We start from the raw sequence: 20371 nt of genomic DNA, 5'->3' as shown, positions 1-20371 counted from the left end.
CTCAAGACATTTTCAAGATTTAAGGACTCTTCCCTTATTTCCTTTTTTTTTTTTCTTTCTTATTCTTTACTTCCTTACTTCTTCCATCACTTCAGATGCTTAAGTACTGAGTTGGGTTTCAACCAATCGCGTCTCCTTCTCCCTCTTTCTCATATATGGCAGTATTAAGAATTTAAAATGAATTGTTGGCGTAGAAAAATGTACCTGTTAATTTTTCCTTTTTCACTTCTTACAGGGCATTTTTGGGACCAAAGGACATATTCCCATATTCTGAAAATAAAGATAAATACGGTAAACCAAATAAAAGAAAAGGCTTTAATGAAGGATTATGGGAAATTGACAACAACCCCAAAGTAAAATTCTCTCATCAACAGGTAAGTGATCTTTGTACGTATTGCTTACAAACTTGTAAGCATTATTGATGTTCTAATCTAATCTGGTCAAATACCTTGCATTGTCCTGCTGTTGTGAAAAAGTAGAGTGATAGCTCAGATGACATAGATGGCTCAGTTTCATTCAATTGCAGGTCAGACGGACAGTAATGTTATAGTTTAGAATTGGTCTTAAGGTTTTCAGTAATAAGTAGGAGTGAGGAAATTTTTTGGTATGATCAGTGATTTCTGTTTACTATGGTAAACTTTTAGAAGACTTGGTAATGGTTTCATGGGTATTGTGAAAACAATGATTTTTATAAGTTTTCTAGTGATTGTTATCAGGGTAATGTTGCAGGTCTCAGCTTTTAAATTTATTAATTTTTAAGAATTAAGCTTCATGGTATCTTCAGTGATCTGATGGAAACTTAGCTTACTGCCCTTCTTTCCATTTACATAAGTCAGTTTGTATGTCCAAGCACTTTTGATCTACAGATATTATCTTAACATTTCAACAAGTGATCTCTTGGCACAAATTTTCCTTTACCTTATTACCTTGTGTTGTCCTCCTGCTCCAGTGGCTGGGAGCAATGTGGCATCTCCCACTTATCCCTGCCTCTGTCTTCCAAAAGCCATCACATAAGCCTACTGATATAGTCCCTTGTATGTATCAGAGATTCCTCATCTCTTGGCCTCCTGTACAAACTTCTGCTGTCCAAATTGTGACAAGGCTGGGATTGGAAGCCGATACAGGGTTAGTTTATATCCAAATATATCACTTGTAAGCTGTGAGGAGCAGGCACCATCTTCTGTCTGTGTGGACAGTGCCTAGGACAATGAGCCATAATTGGAACCCTTAGGTACTATTGTGAAACAATTTTCAAACAAGCAAGCAGGGAAGCACTAGCTTGCCACTTCCTACATCAGGAAGCCCTGCACATGTGGGAGTGGGCTCTGCCCCACAAGACATCTCCTGATTGTATATGTCTGGCAAGGAAGAAGAACATGACTGAAGAGAGGTTGGGGGTCTGGCCTTTGATAGTGCCAAACCAGGAACTCTTCCCTTCCTGGTCTTCTGACCAGAGGTGTGGTGACTTTGAGAAAATGTTCCACCCACTTAGCATCTCAGACAACCTTCCTGAAAGGCCGACAATTCCAAATGGAAAGACCTGAAGTTTAGTGTAGTCGGGACATCTGGACTCCTTTACTTGCCCTGTACGAAACTTCCTATATGCATCTTCCGGCATATGTCTTAAAGACTTAGTGCATCAGGGTACGTTTTAATAGCTGTTTTAGCTTTCATGAACTGGTCCAAGGCCAACCACTGTCTTTGTAGGCCTTTGCCATCTGTATTACATGGGACTAGATACCCTTATATCACTCCTTCCCACTCCCACAAAATTAGGTAATTGAAAAGCCCTTTTTAACATGGGATATTGTGATGCTTCCTGGAGGTACCCAGGTTGTGAGGCACCTCACTACCACCTCCTCTTAATGTGAAGAAGCCTTGTCTGTGCCTGACATGGGTTGGTCCCTGACTCCACTATTCATGAAACACAAGCACTTCCCTCAGTCTGCGCAGGCTCCGCTCTCCTTCTGTAGGCTAGCAATAGTAACACTCCAGCCTCTGAGCATCTACTTGAGCGTCCGGCCCCGTTCCATTGGACACTCCCAATATTCACAGATCCACTGTTCCCAAAGAAGTTGTACACTCCAGCTTACTAGATTAGCCTCTGATCACTGCTCCATTTAATACACAGCACTTAGATGTGTTTGATATAGTAAAAACAAAAATTGTTTTTGTTTTATTTTTTAAAAATGAGGGGAGATTCAAATGATAGTAAATAGAAATATAGGGAACAAATGGTTACATATACAATAAAATCATAATATGCATTCTAGTACTTAAACTTTAATAATTTCATGTCTTATAAAGCAAAGTTCATCCCACAGAACTTCCAGCATCTTTCAGCCAGGCCTGGCTGTGATCCTTGTTTCCTTCAACGAAACACACTGCCAGCTTGTCCCCTATATAAAAAATACTGTCTCTCTCTTTGCAACTTCTGATAGATCAAGGGACTATTTTGATATATCTTCATAAACTGGACAGCCTCCTGCTGTGTATTCCTTCCTGTAGATTTTGCAGTCTTGTGTTTGATTTCACATTTCCATTGTAGACATTTACAAAGCAACCATGTTGTCCTTCACATTTTCACAAAGCACTCTTGCTTGGATTCAACCTCCAGGAGGGAATTCTGTGTTGATCTCTCCATACTCCAGAACTCATTTGCAAGATGGAGGAGACTGGATTCTTTCACTCTACAAAAAGAGCGGTTTTTTAACTTCAGTATGTGCTCATTGTTTGTTGATCAGTTTCTGCATGTTGTTGTTTCTCTGGTTCTGGGATCATTCAGCTGGATGACGTGCTGTGCACGATGAGCCTACAGAGGTACCTTGGATCTGTTTATATATGCTTCTCTGCTAACACTTGGTATTGGCTTAGTTGCATCACATTGCAGCAGTTATCCCTTTTGAGGATGTTCCTCTAGCTCAGCGGTTCTTAAAATTCATTGCACTGCGACCCCTTTTTGATAACAAAAAATACTACAGGACCCCATGCGGGGCTGAAGCCAAAGCCCGAGCCCCATCACCTGGGCCTGAAGCCAAAGCCTGAGCCCAGCTGCTCAAGGCTGAAGCCCTCAGGCTTTAGCTTCAGCCCCAGACTTGGGCCCTAGCGAGTCTAAAGCCTGCCCTGGTGACCCCATTAAAATGGGATTGTGTCCCACTTTGGGGTCACAACCCACAGTTTGAGCATCGCTGCTCTAGATTACTCTAAAAGAGTGAAAATCCTGTGCAGATGGTATCTTTAGTAAAGAAAAAGCCGTTACCCTGTAATCCTGATTCTCTGAGATCATCTGATTGGATACTCATTTGGCCATTTACCCATGCAAAATTCATTTTTTATTTTCATTTGTCTTGTGGTAGCACCTAGGAGAGCAGTTAAGGACTAGGGCCCCATTCTGCTACAAGCACATAATACAAACATCTACAATCTGAGATAATTGACAATAGCTAGATACATACTAATGGGGGAGTACAAAGCTGGAAGTCAGTGGTTTCAGCACACCAACTGCCTAATGTTAAGGGTTTTTTTGTAGGCATCTTGGCAGAAGAGAATTTTAGGGTAGGAATTGAAAGGGAATTATTAGGTGGCTTTGCTGATGTTTATGTAGTGCCCTTCCCATGCTTTAGGAGAGAGACAGGAGAAAGCATGAAAGTACTTGTTTGAAAATTTTACAAGTGGGTGTTGAAGGCTGGAAACAGAGGTGGGTGGTGAGCTCTCAATAGCTTATGAGCGATGATATTCAGGGTGCGGATAGGCAGTGAAGGGCCTTGAAATGAAGACGCACGTAGTTTGTATTTGAGATAATGGGGAGCCAGTGGAGAGATGCAAAGAGAGGTGATATGGTCAAAATGACCAGCCAGGAAAATGATTCTGAAGTGGGGTAAGACTGCATTTGTCAAGGCTAGATATGATATTGCCGTAGTCAAGATGTGAGGAAATGAGGGAGTGAATGAGAGTTTTAGCTGTATGGATGGAGAGGAAGGATCTTAAAAGACGTTAACCAGGAAAAATCAGCAAGTTTTAGATATGGCCTGGATGTGAGGATCTAGAGGGCCAAGTCAAAAATGACACCCAGGTTACAGGTCTAAGACAGGGAGATTGTTGGTTGTTGTGGTGTCCACTCTTACTAACAAGGTGTGGGAAAGGGTTAGGCATGGAGGACAGGGGTATTAAGTACTCTGCTTTGGTCATGGTGAGCTTAAGATGACAGACATCCAGAAAGAGATATCCGAAAGACTGAGATTTTAGTTTGGAGAGATGAGTACAGAGTAACAAGGCTGATCTGTGAGTTGTCGTCACAGAGATGATAGCTGAATTTATTTGTTGTTCAGAGAGGTCTCTGTCCTTTTACTTGAGGTACATTTTTTTTCCCCCTTGATTAGCTTTTTTTCCCCTGGAAGCTTCACTTTGTGCTGTACTAAACGGCAGAAAACTTAATGCAGAGTTCAAGTTGCCAGGTGATAGCTTCTTACCCTTCCAGAATATCAAGTTCAGCAAAACTCAGACTTCTTAAAACAAGGAAATAGAGTTAAGGTAAATGCCTGTGGAACCTTAATTCTGTCCCCCAGTAGCCACTGGAGCAGCATGCATTCCAGCTGTTTTCACTGTTAAGTTTAACTGTGCTGAATGGTGGTGGAATAACTTGGAATAGCTTGAAAAAGCTGTGATTGTGATAGGAGGAGATCTGCATTGGATTCTCCCCATGTGTTTATCAAAGGAAAGAGAGAGATGCACCTTGAGATTCCAGTCTCCATCATTTCAAGACAGAATTGTGTAGATTGTGTCAGTAGCAGGGCACTGGGATCTTCTTGCCATGGGTATTGTCAGTAGTGATATGTGGATTTAATGATGAATAGGAGAAAGTATAGGGTTAGGTAGCATCCTGTGGGCAAGTGTGAAGGGGCCGTAAAAAGGTATGAAATTGTTAAATTTTACAAATGTGGTATTCTGTCAAGGGAGTGGACTCGGTGTTTGAGTGTAGGGCAAGTGAAGTAATTCCTGTCCATTATAGTAAAAAGGCAGAGTGCAAGAATGTATGTTGTATGGACCTTTATTTGATCTCCGTATTTCCTGATTTTCAGAGGTTTGAATTTTGCTGTACTTGATGCTCTGGAAGGGCGCAAACTATCACTAGGCAACTGTAATTCTGCATTAATCAAGTTTTTTGCCTCATAATTTCCTAGGTTTTTTTAAAACAGAAAAATATTTTAGTTTATAAACATTTATTATTTAGTTTATAAATATTTAGTTTAAATGTTTAGTGGTCATTTAGGCAATTGTGGTTCTCAGCTAAGTTTGTAACTGTTGTGCTCCCATGGCTAGGTAATGATCAAAAGATCTAGCTTTTATATAGTGCTTTTCATTAGTAGATCTCAAAAAGTTTTGCATTATCCCCCTTTTACAGATAGGAAACTGAGGCACAGAGAGTGAAGTGGCGTGCTTGCAGTCATTCAGCAGGCCAATGGTATAGCTAGGAATAGTCTCAGTCCAGTATTCTTTTTAGTAGGCCACACGGTTGCTATGTGATTCCTCAGTGCTCCTCTCTCAATGTATATTTTGTTATAGTGGAATGGAATAGTCATGCTTTAAAATATTTGCAGTATGTAGTTGCTGACAGGGCAAGTGAGAAATCTCATCCATGGTTCATGGCCCAAAACCTTGACAGTTTTACTAAACAGTTTTTGCAGGAACTTTAAGCATATGAGAAGATTCCTTTTCTACCCTCTGCCCCACCATTCCCTGTAACGTGTAGCTCCCCTGCCAACATTTCTTTGATTTGTAGGACTGGAAGGGACCTTGAGAGATCATCTAGTCCAGTCCCCTGCACTCCTGGCAGGACTAAGTATTATCTTGATCATTCTTGATGTTTGTCTAATGTGCTCTTAAAAATCTCCAGTGATGGAGATTCCACAATCTCCCTAGTCAATTTATTCCAGTGCTTAACCACCCTGGCAGGAAGTTTTTCATAATGTCCAACTTAAACCTCCCTTGCTGCAATTTTAAGCCCATTGCTTCTTGTCCTGTCCTCAGGTTAAGAAAAACAATTTTTCTCCCTCCTCCTTGTAACAACCTTTTACGTACATGAAAACTGTTATTGTGTCCCCTCTCAGTGTTCTCTTTTCCAGGCTATACAAACCCAATTTTTTCAATCTTCCCTCATAGGTCATGTTTTCTAGACCTTCAATAATTTTTGTTACTCTTCTCTGGACTCTCTCCAATTTGTCCACATCTTTCCTGAAATGTGGTGCCCACAACTGGACACAGTATTCCTGTTGAGGCCTAATCAGTGCAGATTAGAGCAGAAGAATTACTTCTCATGTCTTGCTTACAACACTCCTGCTAATACATCCCAGAATGATGGATGGATGTTTTTTTGTTTTTTTGCAACAGCGTTACACTGTTGACTCATATTTAGCTTGTGGTCCACTATGACCCCAAATCCCTTTCCCCAGTACTCCTTCCAAGGCAGTCATTTCTCATTTTGTATGTGTGCAACTGATTGTTCCTTCCTAAGTGGAATACTATGCATTTGTCCTTAGTGAATTTCATCCTATTTACTTCAGACCATTTCTCTAGTTGGTCCAGATCATTTTGAATTTTAATCTTATCCTCCAAAGCACTTGCAACCTCTCCCAGCTTGGTATCATTTGCAAACTTTATAAGTGTACTCATTATGCCATTATCTAAATCATTGATGAAGTTATTGAACAGAACCAGACCCAGAACTAATCCCTGCGGGACCCCACTTGTTATGTCCTTCCAGCATGACTGTGAACCACAGAGAACGACTCTCTGGGAATGGTTTTCCAACCGGTTATGCACCCACCTTATAGTGACTCCATCTAGGTTGCATTTTCCTAGTTTGTTTATGAGAAGGTCATGCGAGTCAGTGTCAAAAGCTTTACTAAAGTCAAGATATACCACATCTACTGCTTCTCCCCCCTCCCCCCGCCAACAAGGCTTGTTACCCTGTCAAATTTCAGAGTAACAGCCGTGTTAGTCTGTATTCGCAAAAAGAAAAGGAGTACTTGTGGCACCTTAGAGACTAACCAATTTATTTGAGCATAAGCTTTCATGAGCTACAGCTCACTTCATCGGATGCATACTGTGGAAAGTGTAGAAGATCTTTTTATACACACAAAGCATGAAAAGATCTCTTCTCCCCTCCCCCAATCTCCTGCTGGTAATAGCTTATCTAAAGTGACCACTCTCCTTATAATGTGTATGATAATCAAGTTGGGCCATTTCCAGCACAAATCCAGGTTACTATACACATTGTAAGGAGAGTGATCACTTCAGATAAGCTATTACCAGCAGGAGATGGGGGGGAGGTGTTTTTTCATGCTTTGTGTGTATAAAAAGATCTTCTACACTTTCCACAGTATGCATCCAATGAAGTGAGCTGTAGCTCACGAAAGCTTATGCTCAAATAAATTGGTTAGTCTCTAAGGTGCCACAAGTACCCCTTTTCTTTTTACCCTGTCAAAGAAAGCTATCAGGTTAGTTTGACATGATTGGTTCTTGACAAATCCATGCTGACTGTTACTTATCACCTTATTATCTTCTGGATGTTTGCAAATTGACTGCTTAATTATTTGCTCCATTAACAGATGTTAAGCTGACTGGTCTGTAATTCCCTGGGTTGTCCTTATTTCCTTTTTTATAGTCTGTCACTATATTTGCTCTTTTCCAGCTCCTCACTCCCCTTCCCATCCCATTAAGCCAGTGGTTCTCAAACTTTTTTATTGGTGACCCCTTTCACACAGCAAGCCTCTGAATGCACCCCCTCCTTATAAATGAAAAACAATTTTTTATATATATATTTAACACTATTATAAATGCTGGAGGCGAAGCAGGGTTTGGGGTGGAGGCTGACAGCTCACGACCCCCACATACAAACCTCACAACCCCCGGTTTGAGAACCCCTGTATTAAGCCATTAATTGGCACTGTAGAAACAGTGTAAGATTTTGCTCCCTTCTTTCTGCTTCTGCACACACATCACAGGCCATGGCTTATTGGAGGGCTGCATGCTACCTTGGTTATGTAGCCGAACCTGCATATTCAGATGGACCCTTCATTCCTACCACTCACCTCGAGCTGGGACTCCTGCCCTTGCTTCAGCCAGGCTTTCCTAGCCATGCCCCAGGTCCACTGGGTCCACTCCAAGCTCTCCCCCCCCGGCAGTCCCCACTTTGAGGTGATGTGTATCTTAATTTTTTTTTCTGGATTTCTAGATGTTTAAATTTTTGCGTCTCCCCCTTCCTCCCCCCTCCCCCATTCAGGCTCATGGCAGAGAAGGGCTCAAACACATCAAGATGAGGTCTCAACCTTTATCTTTCAGAGGCCCCCCCAACATGCTTCAGCTGTGTGGAGGAGAGAGAGCTTCTGCCCTGCAGGTCTGGGAAAGAGCCTTGGGAGCCCGATGAGCAAGGGAGCTCAAGGCTTCTGCCCCTTGAGGTGGGGAGGGGGAGGTAGCTCAGGGCTTTCATCCCATAGGGCTGGGGAGTGCTGGGCTTCAGCCCAACATGGCATCTTCTGCCGGGGCACAGGGGCTCCAGCCCCTTCGGGACTCTGATCGGCCTTGCTTGGCCAAGCCCCTGAAACAGCACTCAGATCCCTAGTGGGCCGCAGACCCCTGGAGGAGAACTGCTGCATCAAGAGGGGGAGAAGAATCAGACCCCTGCAAAGGGTAGGGCTCCACTAGATCCTAGCACATACGTAGAAGAGGAGAATTCAGGGGTGACAGGCCTTTCCATTCATAAACCCCCAACTTCCTCTACTAGCCCTTATATTTCCCAATCCCTCGTATCTTCTTCCTTCCCCTACACCTATTCCCATTTATCCCTCATCCCTTGCTGCAGACCAAACCCCTTTTTCCCTTATTACCACCTAATACTGTACTCCAATAACTCCTTGCCTCCCAGTGACCACTCGTGTAATTTATTTTCTTTTCAAAAAGTTTCAGCACTTTCAGAATATTTTTCTGTACTCATTTAAAAAACAAACCACAAACAAACTGTGAGGAAGTAGATTTTTCCCTGTAGTTTACAGTTCATTCTCAGATTTCTGCCAGAGTAGGTTTCAAACTTTAAAACCTGAAGTCTCAGAGAGGTTTTAATTGGCTCATTAATTTCAATGATATGTTCTCAGATGAAAGAGAATACCCACTGGAGATGAATACAGCATGAAATAATAGCTCTGAGAAGTTTGAACTGCATCAAAAGTCAGTGAATGTTCCCTTCCCCACACCTCAGTACTGGAAAGTTTCTGATGTGTGTCAAACGCCCATTCTCAGCTCCTCACCTCAGTTTCAGCAGTGGGGATAGGGTAGGGCTTCTACAGCTCACAGGGGGGTAGGGAGAGGGGCTCAGACACCATCAAAGGCAAGCTCTGCCACCTGGCTGTCATGAGAGGGGAACAGGGATGTGGGTGTCAGACTCCCATAAATGGGCAGGGACCCCCAGATCCTGGCAGGCACACATTGAAGGCAGGGAGCAGGGCTCTCACTTCCCTTTGTGGGCGGTTAGCAGGGCTCTCACTCCGCTATGTCAGCAGTTACCCCTGGATCACAGGAAGGGATTAAGGAGCATGGCTCAGACACCCACAGAAAAGCTACCTCCAGAACCTGGCTCACATGAGGGAGGGCAGACCACCATAGATGAGTAGGGGCCTCAGGTTGTGGTGCACACACACAAGGGGAAAGTGGAGCTGACAGGCTCCCTTGCCCCTGTTCTCCCCCAGTCCTCCTGTCATTCACTCCCATATCCCTCTTCCCAGTGTCTCTCACCTTTCCTCTAGTCACCATGACCTCCCCCAAACCCTCTCCTCCTATTCACACCTACTTTTCACTGCTCATCACCCTCCCCAGTGACAATTTTCTTGTGTAGTGTATTTTCAAACAATAGGTTCAAGGTTTTCTGACTTTTCTGCTGTACTCAAATCACATCCCTCTCCCTCCACCTTTAAAATCCCCTTTGCTAGAGGTAGATTGGAGCATTATGCCTGCTTTTTTACTTCAGATTTCTGCGTTAGGCTGGATTTGAGCTGTGTGCGTGGGGTGGTATTTGGATTCAAGGATTATGCTATTCCCTCAGAGCCTCCCAGGTCCTGTAATTAAAAGGTTAATTTTCCAGTTAGTTAGCCTTTGTCTGAATGTGCTCAGATTAATCTATTGATCCTACAAACAGGCCCGTGAGTCTTCACAAGCACCTAAAGTGGAGAGAGAAACTCTTTTTTGGAATATCATTGTAACTTGGTTTCCCTCAAAGGACCACAAATTCTGTTGGGGGTAACTTCGAGCATTTGAGACCATGGTGCAGTGGTCTGAGCCCTGGTTTGATCAATCCCACACCTCCTTTGAGGCACAGTAAATTTCAAGGCAATCTAAGCAACCATAGGATTTTAGAGCACAGAGCTGAGTTTTAAGCAGAAAGCCAGTCTTAACCTTAACTATAGCAGAGTTTTGTTACTCTGCTACAACTGAAGGAACTGGCTTGAATGTTCAGAGGGCAGCATTTATACTTTGCTGGGGATAGCTTCCAGCTGCTAGTATGGAGGCTTTGGGCTCTAATCCAAAACCACTTCCCTCAAGAGGGAAAAAAATTAAGAGGGGCATTCTATCCTTGTACAGAGGATATAAGTCCTAGGAGTGAGACTTATGCACAATATTATCTATAGAGAAGCAGAATTAAAGGTACGTGATTTTCCCTTCTCTGTTTATTTCCATAGTTCTAGTGCTATCCTTTCCACCTTCATTGCATCAAAGAATATTTTTGATCCATATGCTTTTCCTGAAAATAATCATTAGCTTATAATTCATCTACTATTGATAGCCAGTCTTAGAAGTGGATCAGGTTGTAGCCAAACTACAAACTTTTATCTAATGCCCCTTCATATAGCCCAAGAAGTTTTAAATAATGGTTGTCAGTTTCTTGCATCGGTTGAGGATTACTAAATGGCACAATCACACATATAGGGATGTGCAAGGAAATGCTTCTGGAGTATGCTTTGTGTTCAGTAGGGGATAGGAAATGTTACATTATGGTGGAATTGAGTTTTGGTGTGCTAAGGATATTACTCAGTTGTACGTGGCTCAAAAGTTTTCCAGTCTTTAATCAAATGTTAATGGAAACTTTTTAAGTAAATCTTCCCTTGCAATGCTTGTTGTCTAAACACAACTTACTGGTAGTGCATGGGAACTGTGAACGTTAAATTTGAATGTTATTTTCATTGTCTCAGTTGAGAGAAATTTTAAAATCGGCTATAGTGGAAAAAACTAAATTAAAAAAAAATCACTTATAATACAGGTAAAGAAAATTTGATTTTTAATTTTAAACCCAACCGTGCAACTTTAATGTAATTATTATTCATTACTTCAGTAAATTATTTGACTTCATAAATGTGGTAATGTTTTTGTCTTAAAGTCGCATCCAACTGTTAACAACACCGATAAAGAGACTGTTGAAGAAAGCTGTCAAGAGCCTACTGAGGGAAGTGAAGAAAAAGTAGGAACCAAAAGGAGAAAGTCTACAGTCCCCAAAGTAAGTGACTATGTAAATTAACTGTTTGGTATCTGTATTGGAAATCTTACATATTTAGTTTAAATGAACAGTGCATAGGTGTTGTGACTGTCGTCAGTGTTCATTCCTGAAAACAGAAATTTGTCCTTATGTAATTACTATTATCTATTAAGCCGTTATATATAAATTTGAAACAATTTCTTACAACTACAAAGACTTAATTTTTTAAAAATAATATACACTTAAACAAGTCAGATATTGGAAATACATATCAGATAAGTGGAAGGAGAAATGATTGTCAAGACCTATGTCTGTTTAAAAAGTTTGTCTAGTTAAACCAGTGCAAACCCCTAATGTGGGTGAGTATAGACTGACTAAACTCTTTCTTATATCAATTTACTTTGTATCAATGTTACTCTCAGTAATATAGTATAGTTTCTAGTATAGATGAGGCTTCATTTTTGGCATGTAAGGATAAGAGTATAAATGACGCAAGTTGACTGACTAGATTTTTAGAGGGATACACTTCACTTTTCTTTCTGAAATCTCTATTTTTTTAATTGCTGCTATAAATAATGTCTAAGATTGAGGAGGAAAACTATTAGTGTTTTCTACTTCATTTACTTTGTGGATTTGACATCACTTGTGTAGTCAGTTTTGTTGTATCCCCTTGTCACGGGATCCACTCACTGCACGTGGCGCCTCCTCCTGGCAGCTCTGGGGATTAGCTCTTGCCAGGCACCACTCTCCTCTGGCCGTGTCTCTACCCATTGTTTCTTTCACACTACAACCCTCTGTCACTCAAAGAGCTGTAGCTTCCTGTTTGTGCCTTGGCCCTCCGCCTGTGTCATTAAATTCCTCCCCTTCTGGGGAGTTCAAACCAGCTGTCTGCTGATCTCTCCAACACACTGCGCCACTTCCCAGTGGCTGGCAAGGGACCCCAGGCATGCCCTCTACACTGGGTTCCAGCCAATAATAAGCAGCCATGGTCTGTATGGTCCTACCCCTTGCTGCTGTTTTTCTGGGCTTCTTCCGACCTATCTGGTTTCCCCCTCTTTCTGGGTTTGGTAGCCCAAGCTCCCTCCTCATAGGGAGTGATTGTAGACTGCTGCCTTGCAGTATCCTGCTGCTGACAACTCCTGGGCCCTTCCTGTTCCTGCCCAGCTAAGCCCATTTCCAGTTAGTGGCCCAGGAGTAGCCTGGGCAGTTAATTAGCCTGCCTAGCCACTTTAACTCCTCCAGGTCTTGTGGAGTAGGCACCCCATCACACTCCTGTATAGTCAAGTTTGGTCTCCTTTGTTTGTGTGAATGTTTCATGTGGAAGAAAGGGAGAGGTTACCTTTTAAAAAAATAAAATTAAAAAATGAGGGGGTGGGGTGAATGATTGTAAAACCACAAAATTAGGCAGGAATAGTTGATGTAACAACTGAATTATTTTTAATTCCTGGAAATGACTAAATTTAAAGATATAATTTTAATGATTTTGAAATCTTAATTTCACCTTCTGAATTCTAATTAAACAAAGGATAGACAGGCTGTCTGAGAAAAGCAGTATTGTTTGTTCGTTTAAAAAAAAAAAAAAAAAAGCACCCCGATGTATTTTACTGTTTAGTTGCAACTGTAGAAATCCTTTATGTTGAAGACCTAACAAATGTGCCTCAGGTAGGAGTGATCTTGATGCACTTAGATAAGAATCTGGCTCCAAATTTTAATTGTGGTCTGTGGGCCAGACCTACATAGTTAGGGCCATATACATCAATGTAGGTACCCGATTTACATTCATAAGAATAGTAATTGTGCACAAATATATTGGAAGCAGAAAGCCTGCAAAAGAAGCAGTGATCTGCTGAATCTCTGGATTTAAAGGGAGCAATTAAGAAAAACCGAGACATTACTGAGAAGCTAAATTATTTCCTTTCGTCTTCCAACATCCTATGTAGTGAAGTTACCTGCTTCTTTCTAGTAATAATGATGGCATGCTATCAGATTGCAGTGTCAGAGATGCTGGAATAAATTAATCATAAATCACGAGGCCCAGACTATATATTCAGGAGTTCTAAAAGAGCTTAAATATGCAATCTCTATTGCATTTTTGAGGGATTTTAAGGGTATTAAATGCTGTAACTCTATTTTTAAAAAAAGCTTTGGTGGTGACCTGAGGAATTACAGAGAAGTGGAACTTATAGAGAAGTAAATTGTACACCTGTGTCTGGCAAATTGCTGGAAATGATAATTAAAACTAGAATAATAAAACATGTGGAAGATCATGATATTATAGGGTCTAACAGCATGGTTTCTACAAAGGAAAATTCTCTTGCTAATCTGTTTAGAATTAGTTGAATGAATCAGTAAAATAATGGATATAGGAGTTGGTTGACATAATTTTAGACTTTCAAAAGGCCCTTGACAAGCCACTACTAAAGAAATTAAGTGGTCATGGGGGTCAGAAGCAAAGTATTATGGATCAAAAATTGGATAGAAAGCAATAGGACTGGTCAGCTTTAATCATGGGGGAAAAAATTTAATACCTGCTTTTTTCACAGTTACATTCCAAGTCCAGTGGTGGTTAATATATTATTGTTAATATGGAAATGATTGCTAGTGAGGTAGCAACATTTGGAGGTAATTGAGTTACTTAGGTTAGAAAGACCAGAGAGGACTGTGAGGCACTCTGAAAAGACCTAAATTTTAAGTTAGATGACTGGGCAACATGGAGGTAAATGAAGTTCAGTGTCAGTAAATGCATAGTAGTGTTGCATACTGGAGGCAAAATCTTAAACTACTCTTTCACCTTACAAGGTTCTAAATTTAGCTGTATTAACTCAGGAAAGGAACCTGAACATTATTGTGGATTGTTCAGTGAAGAACTCTGCTCAGTGTAAAGCTGAAACATACTGTGTGCAGTACCAGTCACCACATCTCAAAAATATGGCAGAATTAGAGGCAGCTCAGAGAAGGGCAGGAACAATTAGATGCATGGAAATCTCTAATATGAAGAGGGATTGAAAAGATTGGGATTGGGATTTCATACTTTAAAAAAGGGACATGAATAAAATGGAACATGATAAAAGTATACAACAGAATAGAGAAGGTAAATCAGGAGCTTGTTCTTCCTGTCACATAACACAAGAACAAAGGATAATTGAGTTAAATTAAAAGGTGGGAAATTCACAACTGATGAAAGGAAATAGTTTTTCCCACACAAGTATGTTGATTAACGCGCATATTACCACAGGCTGTCATTGAGGTCAAAAACTTAGATTCAAAAAGATATTAGACATTTAGGTAGATAACAGAAATATCCAGAGTTCTTATGGTTAATGCTAAAACGAATTTTGGAAAGGATATAGATACTAAATCTCATGCTTCAGGGCTTAAGCCTGTCTCTGTTATCTCAAGATGAGAGGTAGGTTATGTCTACATTAGAGACCTTACAGTGGCACAGCTTTACCAATGCAGCTGCTCCACTGTAAGATCTCTCGTGTAGCTGCTCTGTGCCAATGGGAGAGAGCTCTCCCAGCGACACAACTAAACGACCTCCAATGGGTGGCGGCAGTTATGTCTGCAGGAGAAGCTCTCCCACCGACATAGCGCTGTGCGCACTACCTTTTATGCTGGCAAAACGTATGTCACTGGGGTGGGGGGTTTTTCATACCCCTGAACGACACAAGTTTTGCTGACATAAGTGGTAGTGTAGGCCTGACCTTAAAGTCGGTGGTAGATTAACCTACATCTGCATACTGTGGGATTTTTACACTTCCCTCTGAGGAATCTGATGCTGGCCACTTTCAGATCCATACTCCTGAGGGAATTATGCACCAAAAAGATTAAAATTATGTGCACAATATTTTAAAATTCTGCAAATTTTATTTGTCAATAAATAAATGTGGGTCCAGCATGGCAGTGGGGAGTACAGGCTACTGGCTGCACTGAGGTGGGAGATCACCCTGAAGCTCCCATCTTCCCCAGTACAGGGACTCAGCAGTGAGGCTGCACCTGACCCTGACATAGTGCAAGGGCTGGATCTGCCCCTCTGCACCAGGTGTGGGTGGGTGCGCGGGCAGGCTCAGTCCAGCAGGATCCAAGTGTGGAGGATCTTAGTGTGGGGGGATCCAGGTGTAGGGTGAGAAGTTTCTGTGTGGGGCAATCTGGGTGTGGGTGGCTCAGTGGGAGATCTGGATGCACAGGGGCTCATTGGGGGGGTTCTGGGGACAGGGGCAATGGGACTCTGCAGGGGATCCAGGTGAAGGTGGTTGGGGGGGTATCTGGGTGTGGGGAGATGGGGCTCGGTTTGGCAGGGGTCTGAGGGTAGGGCTTGTCAGAGTGAGGGTTTGATGGGCCTGCTTAACGGGGGAGTCCCAGCTGCTGCCAAGAGGATGCTGCATGCCTGGCTCCTACTTCCCCCCCATGGTTCCCCTGTTCCTTTTTCTTCCCCATCTCATCCCCCTTTCACACTACTCCCTTCCCTTCCCCTCCCCTCTCTCTCAGATGCCTCTCCCTGTTCCACACCCCCTTCCTTCCCCACTGCCTCTGTAAGGAATGATGGAGAGCAATATTAACAAACAGCTTTGGGGTATGCTTCAAAAATGGAAGACTGTTACATACAGATTAAACTGACCCAGTTATTAAATTATTTCAACTAAAGGTGGAAAGCAATTTGATAGCAATGAGTCTGTTGCAGTTCATCTCCTGTCGGGTTCTTTTAGATCTCAGTTAATATAAATTGTGAAATTTAGCGACTTTGGTTTTTCTATTCAGTTATCTGCTAAACAGGATAATTTACCCACTGAAGTTGAAACAGAAGAAAAAGAGATGGATGCTGCAGAGGAAGAAGATGTCCCTTCAGAAAAACCCAGTAGTGAAGTATGTGGGATGTTTTTCTTTCTGCCTCAAGCAGATGTTTGAAATACTACATGCAAATTTTTCCTTCTTCATACACATTTATTTTAGGCCCTAATACAGGCTTAAATATTTCCAGAGTCTATAGTAAAATAAATGAATAAGGAAACTAAAATATTCATTTGTAACTAGTGCTGCTTTGAAAACAGGAATTCCATTTTACAAAAAATTGAGGTTTTAATGTTTAGTTTTGTTTCAGTACAGAAGGAAACCAAGACCTCTTGAAATACTTCATGAAAAAAACAGAGAGAGAGAGAGACTCACACATATATCACTTCAGAATAGCCAGTAGTCAGATGGCTAGGGCACTCACCTGGGATGTGGGACATCCACGTTGAAGTTCCCGCTCCTTCTGATTTGGGATTTGAACCTGGTTCTCCTGCAGTCCACTAGGCTGTCAGCTGTTTTGAGGCCTTGATTTGACCAGAAATTTCATATGGGGGTCTGAGAAATCTTCCTGGTAAAACTTTCATCAAAACATAAGCTGCTTTCGAAATTTCTGTTTGGACAAATCGATATTTTCCAAAAAAACCACTTAATTGAAAAGTTCCTGGCCAGCTGTAATTATGGCATCCTTTTTAAACATCTCACGTTTTTAGTGAATACATCAAAAAGAAACACAATGAAGCAGCCATTATTATTTGTCTTTTGTGATGCTCAGATTACAAGGAACAAACATGTCATAAATGAGGTCTTGATATATTTTGATGTACTGATGAAATATATTCAGTAACTTGATTTTTTTAACCTGTTAAATTTAAATTCAGAGTTCCTGCTCATTCTTATCTGGATTATTATTGAACACGAGCTGAAGTTCACTTTGCTTTTTTATTTGTTTACAATTTTTTTTTTTTTTTTTTTACAAAATTTAAATCAAGAAAAATACAAAATGTTTTGAGTAGCTCGTGGAGGAAATGTGAGAGATGCATGTGTGTCAAAGGGCAGGAGGGGGTTCAGAGGGCCGTGGCAGCGGTGAGGGGTCTTGACTGGAAGTGCAGGGCTTTTCCTGATCATCAGGCAGCTTTAGCCCCAGGAGGCTTCTTTTTACTCAGCAGCTCTGGCCTGTGGATGGCTGCAGTTGTGGGCAAACTGCACATGGATCCCCCTGCTGGGCTCCTTGTGGCTGCAGGTTTTGCAGCTACTGTGAATCGTGTGTGTCTTTTCAGAAGAAATGAGCTCTGGTGGTGTGGTATGAAACCTTGCATATTCACCTCACTTGTGCAGCTCAGCACAAGCTGAAAGCTAGGCATATCAGAAAGCCAGCTGTATACTAAATGAATACAGTGACACAACACATTGCTAAATAAAACTACAGTGCTGGCATCGTCAGCCAAATGTTATTCACCATTATGGCTGAAAGTGGCTAGGAGATTGTATTTTGTTCCTTGGTCATTTTCTGACTCCCTGCAGATAATGTGATGACTGTTGGTTTAAAACTGAGACTTTTTTTTTTTAAAGTTTTTGGCTTAACAAGTGCAGTAGTATGTGTACCACAGTTTGAGAATACTAAATTCTGAAGAAAGTCAACAATTTAATACTGTACTACAAAGATATATTGATAAGTCTAAATGCAAATATTCTAAATCTGTTGCAGTCACTAACAATAATCATCTGACCATGTCTCGGGAGTGGCTTAAAATATAAGGTCAAGTTCTGCTTAAATGTTTATATAACTGGTTTGAAGTCACTGGGAGTTCAGAACGTGTATCTGAGCGCAAACTTTGGCCCTTAATTATTAGAGTAAATATCAAGCCACCTGTACAAATTGGATAAAGTTAATTAAGCTAGTGTATGTATCTCACTTAATACACATTGGGAAACAAACTCATTAGAAACTGCATATACTAGATGTGACTTGATGAGTTCAATAAAATATGGCTATATGTATTAAACAAAATACTAATTAGTATTTAATTTGCAATTTACTAAAGTCCAGAACAAGCTATTATACCTTTATCTGTCTCTTTGAAGAAGTGTCACTGATTCTTAATCCTCTACTACAGTTTTAGAAAGAAACTTCAATTGCCTAATACTGATACTTGATAACAGATACCTTCATGTGTGCATAGTCTTTTGCTAAAATATATATTAAAAGCTATGATAAAATTGTCCTTCAAGCATCATAATAACTTAAACTAACTCTTATGTTTTGTTAACATTCTAAGTATTACTTTTTCAGGGTGTGGTGAAAGCTAATGATGTACCTGTTCCTAAAGTTGCTAGAAGAGGGAGAAAAAGAAAGGTAACAATATACTTACTTTTCTTTACCTTATCAATCATTTTGTGATGGTGGCTTTCCTATTTGATTCTCACATTTTTTCAGCAACAAATTATACTCCAATCACAATTAATCTTCATTTGATTTTTGAATAAATTCAGAACTGCGCTGCAGTATATCAACAATTCATTCATTCACTTAATAAATCCCTTTTGAATACAATGAAAATGCCAGTAAATCCCATAGTGCAGAAAAGCCCACTTTCATTGGAACCTTACACAAAAACAGTGTACCAAATTCAAGTGTTTTAGAACTAGGAAATGTCTTCAATATGATTATCTCTCTGAAATTGACATAGATCAGAGAAAGCAAGAGAGATGAGACTGACTAATCTTTTGCTACATTGTGGCATCTTTATTATAGTGGCATGGCAGTGCTACTGTGGTTAAGGTTGCGTCATGACTTCTGGATTAGGGTTAGCAACCCAAATTTGGGGTCATTTGAGCCAGGAATTGTGGAGATACAAGTCCAGAGGTACCAGCCATTTTTCAGAAAGTTTCTAGTGGGCCTTTTTTTTGCGTAAAGCTAACAATCAAAATGTCTAAATGCTCTCAGTGAGTGCCATGCACTACCTTTGATAAAAACTGATCAACTAAGTCTTTGGGGAACCCAAATTGTGAACAGTATTGAAGAATGTGTTCACATATTTGCTTGCCCTGGAAGAATTACAGTGCACACTTGCCAACAAAGAGAAAATAAATGAGAGGGTGTCTGTGCAGCCACTTTATGCTTGCGTGGGTAGTTGGAGGGATTGTGTTGATGCTGTTTTCCTTGATGAACACACTGCCACTGATGTTTTTAGTCTTATGGGAGGAAAAGGAAGAGATGCATGTGTACCTTCAAGATGCATTAGGCATTATTTCTGTGCAGAACTGTGTAGGTTATGTTAGTAGCAGGGCATAAGGCTTTTATTACAAAGGATATTGTCAACAATTAGGTGGAATGTGGAAGAATTCTAATGTTTTAAAGATGGTTAAGTGAAAGTGTAGGTTGAGATGGTATCCTATAAGTGTTAAGGGAGCTGTAAAAGTCTGTGAATTAGGTCTTAAATTGTATACATGGTATTTTTTCTGGGGAGTTGGCTAAGTGTGTGAGTGTATGCTAGGATCTGGAACCTCCTGATCTTACATGAGTATGTGCATATTAGGCATTGCTGAAAGAGGGCATGGGCAATCCTTTTTTTTTTTGCTCCTTTAATAATGTGAAGTGGAAAGATGGAATCCTATGAGTGAGAGTGAATGGATTGTAAAAGGTGGGGAAGAGCTTGTACGTTTCAGCAGCTGCAGGGTTGGCAGAATATCAGTATGTGTGTTAATTGGGCATTACTGAAAGAGGACAGAGTTCAGTTTGTATGGGCAACCTTAACTGCATTTCCTGGTTTTCAGAAGGATGAGTTTTACTCAACTCAATGTTCTACAAGGGGACAACATACCACGAAGCAACTTTAACTCTGTGTTAAATGCATTAATATAGTTTTTTGTCATTAGAATTCATATTGGTGAGCATTTATTTGTACAGATAGTCCAGATAAAGTCAATGAGCAGTGAGCAGTCACCAATAAAAGGAAGGGTTTGACAATCTGGTTGAAAACTTGAGCCTCACAATTTTTGTTCTTACGTGATGGAATGCCACTAATTTCTCTGAAATCTCCTCCCCTATTTTACTGTTTTCTTCAT

The 20371-nt window shown here is 40.9% G+C and overlaps 1 protein-coding gene across 10 annotated transcripts in view; it reads left to right on the top strand.

The window, feature by feature from the left end:
* Nucleotides 1–20371, top strand: part of PSIP1 (PC4 and SRSF1 interacting protein 1) — a 65601-nt gene that overhangs the window by 9139 nt on the left and 36091 nt on the right. For 9 of the 10 annotated variants that reach the window (XM_073345460.2, XM_073345455.2, XM_073345456.2 and 6 more), the window contains 4 exons: nt 236–374; nt 11423–11539; nt 16277–16381; nt 18597–18659. In XM_073345460.2, the coding sequence (XP_073201561.2) occupies nt 236–374; nt 11423–11539; nt 16277–16381; nt 18597–18659 (424 nt within the window). The remainder of the gene's footprint in view (nt 1–235; nt 375–11422; nt 11540–16276; nt 16382–18596; nt 18660–20371) is intronic. The other variant, XM_073345457.2, reaches the window with a different exon arrangement.

The sequence above is a fragment of the Lepidochelys kempii genome, chromosome 5, assembly GCF_965140285.1.
Source record: "Lepidochelys kempii isolate rLepKem1 chromosome 5, rLepKem1.hap1, whole genome shotgun sequence".
Taxonomy (NCBI): Eukaryota; Metazoa; Chordata; order Testudines; family Cheloniidae; genus Lepidochelys; species Lepidochelys kempii.
The sequence above is the reverse complement of the archived record's forward strand: the minus strand, read 5'-3'. Positions and strand labels throughout refer to the sequence as shown.